General features: G+C 40.5%; 1 protein-coding gene across 18 annotated transcripts in view; it reads right to left on the bottom strand.

The window, feature by feature from the left end:
- The window catches only part of TMEM144 (transmembrane protein 144), an 87,458-nt gene that overhangs the window by 54,208 nt on the left and 17,133 nt on the right, over positions 1–16,117 (bottom strand). For 12 of the 18 annotated variants that reach the window (XR_014068844.1, XR_014068843.1, XM_081541704.1 and 9 more), the window contains 3 exons: positions 6,099–6,269; positions 3,033–3,155; positions 144–243 (listed from right to left, as the gene is read on the bottom strand). Coding sequence is in view for 15 of the 18 variants with exons in the window: in XM_081541704.1 (XP_081397830.1) it covers positions 144–243; positions 3,033–3,155; positions 6,099–6,207 (332 nt within the window). In the remaining 3 variants the exon portion in view is untranslated. Of the gene's footprint in view, positions 1–143; positions 244–3,032; positions 3,156–6,098; positions 6,270–15,116; positions 15,574–16,117 lie in introns of those variants that run through there. The other 6 variants (XM_081541712.1, XM_081541706.1, XM_081541717.1 and 3 more) reach the window with 3 other exon arrangements.

Here is a 16,117-nt window from a genome sequence, read left to right as displayed (position 1 = left end):
AATTAAGGCAAATAATTCAAGGTAGCACATGTTACTTGTATGTCTTACAAGAAGTGACCTTTGTGAGGGCAGAAATCAGCATATGCCTTACACAGAATGTGAGTGCAGAGAATCTGAGCTGAAAACACCCTGTTTTGTGTTACCTTGAGCTTGCCCATCCAGTTAGGGCATTAAATGATCCCCAGATTAAGATTCCAAGGCCCAAACCAATGGTTTTGATAATTGGGACAACAGCTATATTACCTGTAGATGAAATATACAGAAGAAAAGTGTTATTTTTCAATACAGAAAATCTATTTATAAATTAAATTAGTTTTAATTTCAGATGAAGCTTATGGGATTTGGACAAACTTGCTGCTGCTGCTGCTAAGTTGCTTTAGTCATGTCCGACTCTGTGCGACCCCATAGATGGCAGCCCACCAGGCTCCCCCGTCCCTGGGATTCTCCAGGCAAGAACACTGGAGTGGGTTGCCATTTCCTTCTCCAATGCATGAAAGTGAAAAGTGAAAGTGAAGTCGCTCAGTTGTGTTCGCCTCATAGCGACCCCATGGACTGCAGCCTACCAGGCTCCTCCGTCCATGGGATTTTCCAGGCAAGAGTACTGGAGTGGGTTGCAGTAAAGCCTAACTTCTCATTTTAAAAATAAAACAACCAATGTTTGGCATTAACCTCATGATTATGATTGCTAAAAGAGCCAGGCTTAGGGCAAAATCCTACAAAGAAAATGTAAAGTTAGCTCTTTGCCTAACTGCACCAATGTTCTTTATCCTTAGTGTAGGTCTCCATTGTATGATTTTTTTTGCAGAAGTTGGTCAATGACAAAATCAATGGTGACCATCCTCTTAGACTGGAACTAGGACCAGCCACTGGCAGATGTCCTTGGCTCGATATGGCCCCAGACTTTGCTCTCACGCTCATTTACTTGTCTTTTGGATTGCCCCACCCAGTGCTTTGTTCTCTTGAGGGTCACTCAGGACCAAATTCATGGTCTTTTTTTTTTTTTCCATTTCCTGACCTGTTGTTTGACTCAGTCAATATCCTCTTGAAAGGTTTTCTCTCTTGGTTTCCAAGATGCCTTCATCATCAGATTCTCTCCTGTTTCTCTCTTTTTTTGGCTGTTCTTTCTCATCATACCATCTGGATATAGGTATTCTCTAAAAATTATCCCTAAAATACACTCCTACTCTTGCTATATTCTTTGGGCACTTGACTAGCTTCATGATTTCAGCTATCAGCTAGAGACACATGCTTCCAGCACTAGCCTGGACCTTCTCCAGAGCTTTAGTGCCAATAAGAGATTACCAACCAGATGTCCCCCATTGAGGGAATATTAGGAACTTTAAACTAAAAAGGTCCCAAGCTGAAGTCATCATTTTCCCTTTCATCCATGTTCTTTTCGCTTTTCTCCTCATCCGTGTCAATGATACTGTCACTCTCCCAATCACTTACAATAAAATCCCTACATCACCATATCACCATTAACTCTTCCCCTTCCTCTACTCCCCATATCCAGTCAGCTATTGTGCCCTACACTGTGAGATGGTTAGACAGCATCACTGCATCAATGGACATGAATCTGAGCAAATTCCAGGAGACAGTGGAGGACAGAGGGGCTTGGGAGGCTGCAGTTCATGGGGCCCCAAAGAGTCAGACACAACTTAGCAACTGAAGAACAATGCTGTGACCTACATCATCCCAGTCTGCAGCAGTTCGCAAATTAAACTCTTCCCACCAACTCCTTGGACCATAAAGAAGGCTGAGCACCGAAGGACTGAGCACTTTTGAACTGTTGTATTGGAGAAGATCCTTGACAGTCCCCTGGACTGCAAGGAGATCAAACCAGTCTGTCCTAAAGGAAATCAGTCCTGAATATTCACTGGAAGGACTGATGCTGAAGCTGAAGCTCCAATACTTTGGCCACCTGAGGCTAAGAGCTGACTCATGAGAAAAGACCCTGATGCTGGGAAAGATTGAAGGCAGGAGAAGAAGCGGACAAGAGAGGACGAGATGGTTGGATGGCATCACCAACTCAATGGATATGAGTTTGAGCAAGCTCCAGGAGATGGTGAAGGACAGGGAAGCCTGGCGTACTGCAGTCCATGGGGTTGCAAAGAGTCAGACACAGCTGAATGACTGAACAACAACAACAACCAACTCCTGTGTGAACAGATGTTTGAATATAAATACTGCGGTGGTTGTCAAGATCTGCAGGGTGAATGGTTGCTCTCTCTGTTCCCCTCTCCTATTCAAAATGATGATCACAATCATACTAAAGTATACATGAGGTGTAATAATTACAACTCTAGTGCAAATTTAACTCTTTTGTCCTCCAACTCATCATCTTCACTAAATCACTTACTTCTGTAGAGATTCAAATTAAGTAGGTGCCCAATAAAATTTTAACATTTAAACATCTATTTGCTTTTAATCAAATCACCTCTAGAGATTCTTGATTTTCTTTGTTAAAGAGAAGAAAACTCCTGGGGTATATGTTTATATTAATCGAAGAAAAATATTTCTGATTGGCCAAGCAAAGGCATAAACTCTAGTTACAAAATTTCAGGCAATAGTGATAAGGCAACAGAAGGAAGATTTTTGTTTGTTTTTGTTTTTCTGCCAGTGCTTTTGAAATTATAGCGTGTTTGTATTTGTCTACTTCTAAGGACAAGTCCTAAAAATGCTATCAGTAGAGATGATTATTTAGTAAGTATTTTCTGATAAACATGCTAGAGAAAGGGCAGAGCACTTATGCTTGAACAAATAGCAAGTGAAACACTTTTCCTATGATAATTTTATATAATAATATATATATATATAATAATTTTGCTATCATAATTTTCTAGCAGGAACAAATATGAAATCATTAAAAGAAAAGAGTCAGGAAAAATGTGAGTCAAAAATATGCACCAAAAATATTTATGGAGCATATAAATGAAAGAAATGAAATCATTAATTTCTAGTATCCATCACCATTTCCTTCTATTATGATCATAGTATTAAATGATTAAAGAATAAGTTATATCAGACATTACCTGTTGCCCAAATGCAGCCCCCAACCATTGCAAAAGGCCAAAATTTAGGGCAATGCAGTATCAGATTTACCACCAAGGCAACCAACCACACGGCGGCACAAAGTACCCATTGGAGAAACATTCCTGGAAATAAAAAAATTGGTGTCAGGGGTTCAACCTGATTTAAGAAAATTAGTGCTTAGGAATATCAATGAGATGTTATAATAACAGTCAGAATTTATTGACTTCCTATATTCCAGATGCTTTACACCTCTATTATTAACACTTGTAACTACTATACATCATAATTAACCCTAGTTCAAAGACAGAGAAAACAAATCTGAGATGAAGGAACTTGTCCAAATAACTAACAGTTTGTAAAACTAAAATTTAAACTTACTTGGCTCCAAAGATTGCTCTACATTGTGCATTCTTGCTTAATAGGGATCAAGAATTTTCTGCCACAGAGTAAGGGCAAGACCAAGTCTATATATTTTTATTCAGATGTCATACTTAGTGCCATTCCTGACCAAAAAGAACGGCATTAAGAATTTCAGAATAGTACAGTAGTAATTTGAACCTTCGGAGAAGGCAATGGCATCCCACTCCAGTACTCTTGCCTGGAAAATCCCATGGACGGAGGAGCCTGGTAGGCTACAGCCCATGGGGTCGCTAAGAGTCGGACAAGACTGAGCGACTTCACTTTCACTTTTCCCTTTCATGCACTGGAGAAGGAAATGGCAACCCACTCCAGTATTCTTGCCTGGAGAATCCCGGGGACGGTGGAGCATGGTGGGCTGCCGTCTATGGGGTCGAACAGAGTCGGACACGACTGAGGCGACTTAGTAGCAGCAGCAGCAATTTGAACCTTTGGAGATCATATGAGTCACTCTGAGATAAACATAAAGTCCTTTATGGCCACGTGACATTCCAGACCTGAGAATTAGCCTTTCTACATCACGGCTACTCCCCTTCCTATGCTCTCGGCTGCCATCTGCCAGTTAGTGGAAGGTCATGTGGTGATACAGGGTGTATCTGTACTTTTGTGGGGCTCAGAAAGAAGGTTCAGGGATTAAAAGGACACAGAAAACATCAGTGTTGGAAGAAATACTAAGCTTGTTATAACTCAACGTATTTATAGCACTTTAGACTCTATTGGAAGATTTTTGCTTATTTCTACTCAATCTCACGGTGGAGGAGAGAAAAACATCTGTTAACCTCTAAAACTAGGAACACAGAGATGAAAGGGAACTTCATTTTACAAGTCCTTCATTTTACAAATGAGAAACTGAGAACCAACGAGCTGATCAGGCTTCCCGGGATCACATGGTTCTTGTAAAACCCCGAAAGCCAGGTCCTCTACCCTTTAGCATCTTTTTTGTTCTTCTTTTAGTACTTTTCATTCCTGTTCTAACTCCAACGGGAAAAAGAAGAAAGACTATGGAAGGAAAGAATCTGTAACTCTATTGTCCAGGTAGTATAAAGACATAAGAAATTGGGGTGATAACACAATGCTTCTCACCAGACTTTCACCATAACATCCCCAATTCCTTTTCCTGGCTTTAGTAGGAAAAGCAAGTGGATAAAAACAACTGCTACTTCTCCTTCCTTGAATTCACATTACAGTCAATTCTATGAAAATGTAACACGTATGTTTCAAAAATCACTACACTAGGTAAAATAATATGATAAAACCCACAGAGCTCATGGGGGAGATGGGGCTGAGGACACAACACTCGAAAACTTCATTAAAAAAACGTATTAAAAAAGATAGGAGGGCTTCCCTGATGGTTCAGTGCTAAAGAATCTGCCTGCCAATGCAAGAGACACAGGTTTGATCCTTGGTCCAAGAAGATCCCACATGCTTTGGAGCAATTTAGTCCGTGTTCCACAACTATTGAGACTTGCTCTAGAGCCCAAGAGCTGCAACTACTGAAGCCTGCACTCCCTGGAGCCTGTGCTCCACAAAAGGAGAATACTGCAATGAGAAGCACTTGCACTGCAGCAAGGAGTAACCCCCGCTTGCTGCAGCTACAGAAAAACCCACCCAGCAGCAAAGACCCAGCACTGTCAAAAATAAATAGATAAAATTACTTTTTAAAAAAGAAAGCCTAATAAAAAATGGTAGTATAGCTTTATACTGGTTAAGTGGTTAAGAAATTCATAAATGCTGTAATAAATAGGGCACTTTACCTTGAAAAAGACATGAAGTTTACTTAAGCAAATGAGTGTCAAAAGTGTTGCAGCCTGTGAATTATTGCAAAGGTTGGGAGGGTTTGAACACCAGATGTGGATGGCTGTGGTGGTTTGGGGCAGAGGGTGTGAGCACATTTTGTGCATTGCTATGTACCTTTATCCACCTGAGTGCAGTTTTCTGTGTTCATGTAAGGTTTGTCAAAGTCAAAATTGTGTATGAGCAAGCACAAAATTTGTGTTATGAGCAAACTGCTTCCTTTTATATCATTTGTGTTGGAAATCTGTGTTTTAAAAAGCAAGTATTATTACAGAACTGACTTCTTTTGTAAACACAGCTTTTGTTGCTAAAGTTGTTCAGCTCCTCTGTCCACAGGATTCTCCAGGCAAGAATGCTGCAGTGGGTTGCTATTTCCTTCTCCAGTGGATTTTCTCGGACAAGGGGTTGAACCCATGTCTCCTGCCTTGGCAGGCGGATTCTTTACCACTGAGCCACTAGGGAAGCCCATAAACATAGCAGATATGGCTAAAAAGCTTCCTTCATCCTAGCTTTACCATGAAACAGAATATTAAGGTTATCCTATACTGACTAGCACTTAGATAACCTGGCATGGGCATTATCAACTGCTTGTTTTAAGCTCTATTCATTTGGCATCTGGCATAGCAAAATTCATTTTTACAGTCATCATTTAAAGAAGACCGACACATGTAAACCCATGGCTGATTCATGTCAATGTATGGCAAAAACTATTGCAATGTTGTGAAGTGATTGGCCCCCAACTAAAATAAATAAATTTATAAAAAAAAATTAAAAAAAAAAAAAAAAGAAGACCGAAACAGTGACCTTCACATTTAAAATTAATTTAAGATTAACAGTGAATAAAACATAATTACCATCACCAGTCTCATATTTTTTAAGTGGTACAAAGTTTGAGCCGAATAAAAGGATGGCTACAATAGAAGCGATGAAACCAGTGGTGAGGTCTGTTCCATTACTGCTCATGGCTCTGGTGCTGCCAAGAGCAAGCTGATTCACTTTTGACTTGATGTTCTTTTCAAGAGCTTCTGAAATAAAAGAAATAAAAATGAAACAATTAAGAAGTTGTGAATCTGTGAGCAAATTATGATCAATACATGATATTAAGTTTTTCAAAAGTATGGTAAGATTCCTTCATCTAGATTAAAAACTTAGGACACTATGAATTTATGTCCACACCCCACATTAATTCATTTTCTTCATTTATTTTGCCAACAAATACTTTTTTGACTACTGACCTAAATAAAAATCAAACAAAAGAACAAGCAAACTTTGTCTTCGGAGTTTGAAAAACCTAACTTCTTCCAAGATCTGGCTACAATTTGTATGATATTTTAGAGAAATTCTCCTGTGTGGGTAGACTGGTATAATGAAGATTTGTGGACCAAAATTCTGTTCATTTCAATTGGGTCTTGTGACAATTAAGTGACAGAACCCATGTGAAGACAAAACTATTAGTACCTTCTGAGCACAAGCTCTTCTGCTATTTAAACACAAGCTTAAGGGCATATTTAAGTTGTATTGTTGCTACATACTCAGGATCCCCTAGAGGTAAAGTCATTTTTCTTCATCAGTAGCACCCTTTCAGTGTGTAATAGTTCGAATAGTTTAGTTCATGAAACTATCTTTTATGACTTAAAAAAAACACAAAAAACGAACAGGTAGAACAATCTCTTCAGCAATCTCCTAAATCTCTTGAAGGCAGCCAACACGGTGGAGTGGGAAGACTCTGAACTCACCTCCTCCCATGGACACACCAGACTCACAATTATTTACAGAGAAACTATCAATGAAAGTAACCTGAATACTGGCAGAAACAATCTTCTACAACTAAAGAAATAAAGAAGAAACCACAAGGGGATTTCCTGGTGGTCCAGTGGTTAAAACTCTGTTTCCACTGCAGGGGGCACGGGTTTGATCCTTGGTCGGGGAACTAAGATCCTACATGCCATGAAGTGAAGCAAAAAAAAAAAAAGGAACCCCACAGGGATGGGAGGAAGGGTGGAGACACAGTAGAGTTGAGACCCATACCTGTTTGTAGGTGACCGACAAACAGTAGGATAATCATAATTGCTGGGATTCTGCCAAGGTGAGGGGCCCAAGTCCCATACTGGGCTCCCCAGACTGGGGGTCCTGCATGGGGAAGAGGATCCCATGCTTTGAAGAGGACCCTTCTAGCTTTGAAGGCCAGGGAGACTTGCATTTGGGAACCCAGAGGGCTGTAGCAAACAGAGACTCTGTTCTTATGAGGACTCATACAAAATCTCACATGCTCCAAGACCCAGAGCAGAGGTTGTCATATGAAAGGAACTGGGTCAGACCCCTTGCTAGTCTTAAAAGGTTGCCTGGTGAGGAAGGAGGCAACTAACACTCACTCTGGGGATGCAGATGTTGACAACAGCCATTTTGGGGACCTCAGTCTGCCAGGAAGATACTGGAAAGCACCATTTTGAAATCCTCTCACTAACCCAGCCTCACCCAAAGGCCTGCTGGCACCATTCCTGTGATGACCCAGGCCAAGCAACCAGCAAGGCAGGGACACAGTCTAACCCACTAGCAGACTAGTAGCGGCCATAGGTAGGCCCCTGCTTCGTCCCCAGTATTCCCAGGACTTGACCCTGCCTACTGACACCAGCATTGGGACCACCAGGACCTGGCCCATCGGCAAGACCAGACTAGCTCCAGAACCTCCTGGCTTGCAGCCAGCTACCACAGGACTTGACTCAGCATTAGGGGGTCCTAGAACTAGTCCTAGCCCACCAGTAGAACACATGAGATTTTGCATTTACCTTTTAAAAGCAAAATCTATTTCCACCAGTGCATAGCACTAGCTCCATGATCTCCTGGTCCACTTCAGTCAGCTGCGTTAGGACCTGGTCTCACCAACCAGCAGGTGGGCAGCAGCCCTGGGATGACCTGGGCCTCATAGCCAGCCATGCTGGGACTTGGCCCCTCCTACCAGTGGCCAGCAGTCTATGCACTAGGCAGGGCCTGGCAAGCAACCGATCTGAGGGCCAGCCACATCTAGCAGTGTACCCACAGTAGCTGGCTCTAACACAACAGAAAGGCTCATGCAGCCCATATAGGGGGCACCACTAGACCTCTGGTGACCAGAGAGGAGTGTTATGCTGGGATGCATAGGATGTCTACTACTTATGGCTACTTTTCCAAGACCAGAAAATATAGCCAACCTACCTAATATGGAGTAACAAAAACAAAGAACTGGAAAAATGAGGCGACAGAGGAATAGTTTCAAAATAAAAAAACAAGATAAAACTAAACAAGGAAAGCTAAGTGAAGTGAAGATAAGAAATTTACCCAATGAAGAGTTTAGGTAATGATCATAAAGACATGCAAGGAACTTAAGAATGGATGAAACAATAGGAATTTTAACAGTGAGCTAGAAAATATGAAGAACCAAAGAGAGGTAAGGAATACAACAACTGATATAAAAAGTACACTAGAGAAAAATAACAGTTGATGATTAGATGATACACAGGAAGCGATCAGCTAACTGGAAGACATAGTAGTGGAAACCACCCAAGCTGAACAGCGTGAAAAAATTTAAAAAACCAAGGATAGTTGAAGAGATCCTTGGGACAACATCAAGCATCTAACATTCACATTGTGCTCAGTCACTTCAGTTGTGTCTGACTCTTTGCAACGTTAGGGACTGTAGACCTCCAGGCTCCTCTGTCCATGGGATTCTCCAAGCAAGAATACTGGAGGGGGTTGCCATGCCATCTTCTAGGGGATCTTCCTGACTCAGGGATCAAACCTGCATCTCTTATGTCTCCTGCACTGCAGGCAGATTCTTTACCTCTGAGCTACCAGAGAAGCCCAGTACTTACATTAAGTGGTGCCAGAATGAGAAGAGAGAGAAAAAAGGGTAGAAAAAGTTATTTGAAAAAATAATAGTTGAAATTTACAAACAGCTCACGTAGCTCAATATACAAAAAACAAACAAACACCCAATCAAAAAACGGGCAGAAGACCTATATGATCCAGCAATCGTGGGCAGAGAAAAATGTGGTTCAAAAGTATACATGCACCGCAATGTTCACTACAACACTACTTACAAAAGTCAAGATATGGAAGCAACCATCAACAAATGAAAGGATAAAGAAGATATGATATGTATATATAATGGAGGATTGCTCAGCCATAAAAAGAATGAAATAATGCATTTACAGCAACATGGATGGACCTGGAGATTATCATACTAAGTGAAGTAAATCAGACAAAGACAAATATCATATGATATTGCTTATATACTCAATCTAAAAAAAAAAAACTGATACAAATGAACTTATTTACAAAACAGAAAGAGATTCACAGACTTAGAGAACAAACTTATAGTTACCAAGGGAGGAAGGTGGAAGAGGAGGAATAGTTAGGGAGTCTGAAATGGACGGTATACACTGCTCTATTTAAGATAGATAACCAACAAGGGCCGACTGTAAAAAAATAAAGAAGAAGAAGAATAGCTGAAACTTTCTATAACCTAGGAAAAGAAACAGAAATCCAGATCCAGTAAGCAAAAACATTCCAAACAAGAGCAAATCAGAGATGTCCACACTAAGACACATTATAAACAAAACAGTAAAAATTAAACATAAAGAGAGAATATTAAAAGCAGCAAGGAAAAAGCAACTAGTTACATACAAGAGAACTCCCATAAGACTGTCAGCTAACTTTTCAGCAGGAACTTTGCAGGCCACAGGGAGTGGCATGATATATTTTAAGTGATGAAACCAAGATGGCTTTATTCTAGGGATGCAAGGACATTTCAATATCTGTAAATCAATCAGTGTGATACACCACATTAACAAATTGAAGCATAAGAACCATATGATCATCTCAATAGATGCAGAAAAAGTTTTTGACAAAATTCTATATCCATTTATGATAAAAACTGTCAACAAAGTGGATAGAGGGAGCATACCTTAACATAAACGATGAACCTGGGGCTGCTCTGGTGGCTCAGTGTTAAAGATCTGCCTGCCAGTGCAGGAGACACAAGAGATGCGAGTTCGATCCCTGGGTCACAAAGATCCCCTGGAGAAGGAAATGGCAACCCAGTCCAGTATTATTGCCTGGAAAATTCCATGGATAGAGAAGCCTGGTGGGCTACAGTCCATGGGATCGCAAAGAGTTGAACACGACTGAGCACACCTACACACACAACTAGGTGGTGGTGTGTGCAGCGGGCACGGGCATGATGAACCTACAGCTAACATCACTCAACGGTGAAAAGCTGAAATCATTTCCTCTAAGAATAGGAACAAGACAAAAGATGTCCACTCTCATCACTTTTATTGAATGCAGTATTAGAAGTCCTAGGGATGGTGTTGTGGACAAAAAAAGAAATGAATTCAAATTGGAAAGAAAGATGTAAAACTGTCACTGTTTGCAGATTACATGATACTATCTATACTTCTGCTGCTGCTGCTGCTAGGTTGCTTCAGTCGTGTCCAACTCTGTGCAACCCTATGGAGAGCAGCCCACCAGGCTCCTCTGTTTACAGGATTCTCTAGGCAAGAATACTGGAGTGGGTTGCCATTTCCTTCTCTAAAAATGCATCAAAAAAGTGAGAACTAGTATATGAATTCAGTAAAGTTGCAGGGTACAAAATTAAAATACAGAAATCTGTTGCATTTCTGTACACTAGTAATGAACTATCAGAGAGAGAAATTAATTAAACAATCCCATTTACAATAGCATCAAAAAGAATAAAATCTCTGGGAATAAATCTAACCACAGAGATAAGACATTGATAAAATTGAAGATGACACAAATGGAAAAATATACCATGCTCATGGATTAAGAGACTTAATGTTGTTAAAATGACCATACTACTCAGGGCAATCTACAAATTTCATACAATTCCTGTCAAAACAGCTTGGCATTTTTCACAGAAGTGGAACAAATAATTCTAAATGTGTATGGAAACACAAAAGACCCCAAATAGCCAAAACGATCTTGAGAAAGAACCAAGTCTGAGGTATTATGCTCCCTGATTTCACACCACTAAGCTACAGTATTCAAAACCATATACTACTGGCACAAAACTGGCACACAGATCAATGGAACAGAATAGAGAGCCCAGAAATAAACCTACAAACATATAGTAAACTAATTTATGACAAAGGAGGCAAGAATATACAATGGGGAAAAGGAAACCGTTTTGATAAATGGTGTTGGGTAAACTGGACAGCTACGTGAAAAAGAAATATCAAATAACTGTGTTGTGTACCTGGAAATAATAGAGTGATATAGGTCAACTATACCTCTATTAAAAAAAAATTAAAAATTGGGAGGAAATATGTCAAAACAGCACTGGAGAGTAGGGATTATGAGTGAATTGTAAATTTTTACTTGATGCTTTTATGTGCTTCTACTAGAACATATGGGCTCCCCTGGTGGCTGAGCTGGTAAAGAATCTGCCTGCAATGCAGGAGGCCTGGGTTCAATCCCTGGGTTGGGAAGATCCCCTGGAGAAGGGAATGGCTACCCACTCCAGTATTCTTGCCTGGAGAATTCCATGGACTGTATAATCCATGGGGTCACAAAGAGTCAGACACGACTGAGCGGTATAGTAGAACATGTATTGCTTATAAAATGAGAAACAAACCAATGTTATTAAGAATGAAAAAAATTAATCTCTTAAATCCGTTCAAGAGTAATGTTCTTGAAAAATACCTTCAAGACTATCTGAAAGCCCAATGTCGGCAGTTATGTCATGCACGATACTATAACCAGCCACCAGAATAAAGGGAAGCAGCTAATTAGCTGTCTGTGCAATCTGGTAGCCCATGGGTCACATAAAGATAATTACATTTTCATTAAAATCAATTAAATTTAGCAAAAGAAAAAAAATTCAATTCCTTAGTTAAATTAACTACATTTCAAGTGCTCAATGGCCACACAGAGCCAGTGGCTATCACACTGGACAGTGCAGATTGTATGCAGAACATTGCTATCACTGCAGAAAGTTCTACTGGACAACACTCCTAAACTTATTGAAAAACTCTGGTTTACTATGAAGAAAAGGACCAAAACTCAGAGTCAAGAACCAGACATTTTTCACAAGATACTATCTGGAAAAAGTTATTGAACATAATTCAGTTTTTTAGCTGTAAAAGCTACTTGAGAAAAATACAACAGTCATTTTATCACAAGAGGTAACCAGAGTCATTCCACAATACCACTCTGAAATCATATTTGGCACACTGACCTTTTGTTTCACTCACTTCTGTATATAAATCCTCTGGAATGTAATTTAAAACAATCCAGCTCTTTTCCCCCCAAATTTAATATTATAGTGATATCTTACTACGCATATGTAATGAATAAAGCATTTTATACATCTAAAATCACGTTTATTATTTTATTTTACAATAATAAATATTTACTTTCAAGGTGTTTCATTGTTTTCATTGTCAAAGAACAATGCACTTTGCAGAGAATATTATATATAAAAGTATCTACAATATATCTTCTTCAGTATTATTAACGATAGTTTAACCCCAAACATACTGTGGATCACAATAAACTGTGGAAAATTCTGAAGGAGATGGGAATATCAGACCACCTGACCTGCCTCTTGAGAAACCTGTATGCAGGTCAGGAAGCAACAGTTAGAACTGGACATGGAACAACAGACTGGTTCCAAATAGGAAAAGGAGTACGTCAAGGCTGCATATTGTCACCCTACTTATTTAACTTATATACAGAGTACATCATGAGAAATGCTGGGCTAGAGAAAGCACAAGCTGGAATCAAGACTGCTGGAAGAACTATCAATAACCTCAGATATGCAGATGACACCACCCTTATGGCAGAAAGTGAAGAACTAAAGAGCCTCCTGATGAAAGTAAAAGAGGAGAATGAAAGAGTTGGCTTAAAGCTCAGCATTCAGAAAACTAAGATCATGGCATCTGGTCCCATCACTTCATGGCAAATAGATGGAGAAACAGTGGAAACAGTGGCTGATTTTATTTTTCTGGGCTCCAAAATCACTGCAGATGGTGATTGTAGCCAAGAAATTAAAAGACGCTTACTCCTTGGAAGGAAAGTTATGACCAGCCTAGACAGCATATTAAAAAGCAGAGACATTATTTTGCCAACAAAGGTCCGTCTAGTCAAGGCTATGGTTTTTCCAGTGGTCATGTATGGATATGAGAGTTGGACTATAAAGAAAGCTGAGTGCTGAAGAATTGATGCTTTTGAACTGTGGTGTTGGAGAAGGCTGTCCCTTGGACTGCAAGGAGATCCGACTAGTCCATCCTAAAGGAGATCAGCCCTGGGTGTTCATTGGAAGGACTGATGTTGAAGCTGAAACTCCAATACTCTGGCCACCTGATGTGAAGAGCTGACTCATTGGAAAAGACCCTGATGCTGGGAAGGATTGGGGGCGGGAGGAGAAGGGGACTTCAGAGGATGAGATGACTGGATGGCATCACCGACTCGATGGACATGGGTTTGGGTAGACTCCGGCAATTGGTGATGGACAGGGAGGCCTGGCATACTGCGGTTCATGGGGTCGCAAAGAGTCAGACACGAGTGAGCGACTGAACTGAACTGAACTGAACTGAACCCCAAACAGGGATAACCTCAATACTGATCAATAAATTTTAGTAAGAAAGCTATCTATTTGAAATTTTGTGTGCTTTCTTAAAATGAAACAAAATGCCTGTAAGACAATATCCTCCATGAGGATGTAGTTGAGAAAGAGGTGCTGACATATTTACCACTGACACGGTAAAAAAAAAAACTTCAATAAAAATACTACACATCTTATTGTTAGGTGCAAAGAAAGTTTCAGCCCTGTGGCCTCCATCAGTGGCTTACATGAGTTTTGTTCAAAGATCTAGCTGGTGGATTGTTGCTAAAATATCAGGGAGGCAACAGTTCAGAGAAACAGGAGATATCCAGGAAGGATATCACAGGACTAAAGACACATGTTTAGGTTCAGCTAAGAAAGCAATTTTGTTTCCATTTTAACTAAACTCAAGGAAGTGGGGGGGGAGGGGGCGGGGAAATCCTTGATAAGCACGTTGCAAAGAGAATGCCCACCCTTAAAAAATAGCAAATTGAGCAAAAAGATGGTTCTATTGAAGAATATTGACAGCCCAAAACCTCTCAGATTTACTTGAAAGAATAACCCGGTGTGCTAATCACAGTGGATACACTGCATTTTGACTGCTGGGTGAACATTAACCGGAGTTACTTAGTTATTACCGGCAGATGCAGACAAATTAAGTTTACTGCATGCGCCTCTGATACATTGCAGAAAGCATGTGATCTAATTTCATCGTGGGTTGGCAATGTTTATTATCTTTAAGGTAGAGTCCACTCTTGCTAAATCAATGAAATTTTTGTGGAAAAGATAACACCACTCTAGCACATTACTCCCAGTTTTTTTGGTGCAAACCTATCGAGTTAACAAGGCTCAAACTTTTAATTATAATGTTTAATTTAAATAATTGAAAATGTTTAAATTAACTTAATATACTCTCGACTAAAGTAGTTTTTAAATGGCTAACTATCTACTGATACATTGTTAAACCATATTCATTTAGTTTTGTTCTAGTACTTTTGATTCACTGAATAGTACTTCTTTAAATCTCTCGTAGTAATTTAAACTTTTTCCTCTAAATCTCTCCTAGCAATTGAAAGCTTTCCCTCTAATTCTCTAACAATTTAAACGTCTATAGAGACCCTTTTTTGGCTAGTCTTTAGTACGTTCTGATCAATTTTGCTTGCTCCATTTCACCTAAGATTTCGGTTTTAGTTTCACGTTAATTTCCTCAAACCTCCTGGCAGGTTGCGCCAGTGTCTTGGCTAACATTAGCAGTCTTGAATTTACTTACTCTGAGACTTGTTTTTTTGTTATTTGTTTTCAATCAGGAGCATGTTCTAAAAAATCGTCAGACACTCCCCTGCCCAGCTGCCCGGGTTTCCTTAAGCTGCCGTCCCCACGCTGCTCGGGGTCGGGGCTGGGCTGAAATCCCCTGGCGCTCTGCAGCCGCACAGCCGCCTCCCCAGCGCAGATGCCGAACCAGCACCGCCTTACTCTTCCGGCGCGCAGCCAGCCTGGACTTCCTGCGCGACCTTCCCTACCTGTTCACCTGCAGAAAGGGAGGGCAGGGCGCCTGCACCCTCGTTCCCAGGCTCGTCTGGGCTCGTCTTTCCTTCCCGAGACGCAATGACCTGCACACCTGGCCGCAGAGGACGGAGAAGCACTTAACAAAGGAGATCCCGGACCTGCGAGGCGGCAGGTTGGGAAACACCTTCCTCCAGCTGCCAGGCAGTGCAGGTCACGTGACTTTGTTGTGCGGTCAACAGGCCCCTTGTCAATCAACCAGCAAACTAGAAAGGCTTTTGTGTATTTTAAGACGTGATTGTTTTAGGGAACTCAAAATGTCACCCTCACTAAATCTCCCAGAGCATGGTATGATAGGTACTGTTAATGGATAAAAGGACAAGGAATTTCACAACTGTTAAAGATGATCTAAAGCTGTGTTTTCTTTTTTACAGAATGTGAAGAAATTCATCTGAACCACCAATGTCACTAATATCTCTTGTAACATCACAAGATTTTACTTGTCATCACCCACCCTTTATAAAAGCTCCCAGACCATTTATCTGTATATTTATTTGGTCTGTTTTGAGGAGCAGGTGAGAACAAATCTTCTAGACTCAAGCTTGGCTGCCCATCACAGTCCTCTGGGGAGATTTTCTGTTTTGTTTCATTTTTAAAAAAGACTAATTAATACCTGGGGGTTTTCCTGGTGGCTCAGTGGTGAGGAGTCCACCTGCCAAGGCAGGGGACATGGGTTTGCTCCCTGGTGAGGGAAGATCCCAGGTGCCA

The sequence above is a fragment of the Giraffa tippelskirchi genome, chromosome 11 (assembly GCF_054371585.1).
Source record: "Giraffa tippelskirchi isolate mGirTip1 chromosome 11, T2T-mGirTip1v1.2.pri, whole genome shotgun sequence".
Taxonomy (NCBI): Eukaryota; Metazoa; Chordata; class Mammalia; order Artiodactyla; family Giraffidae; genus Giraffa; species Giraffa tippelskirchi.
This window is presented reverse-complemented; position numbering and strand designations above follow the sequence as displayed.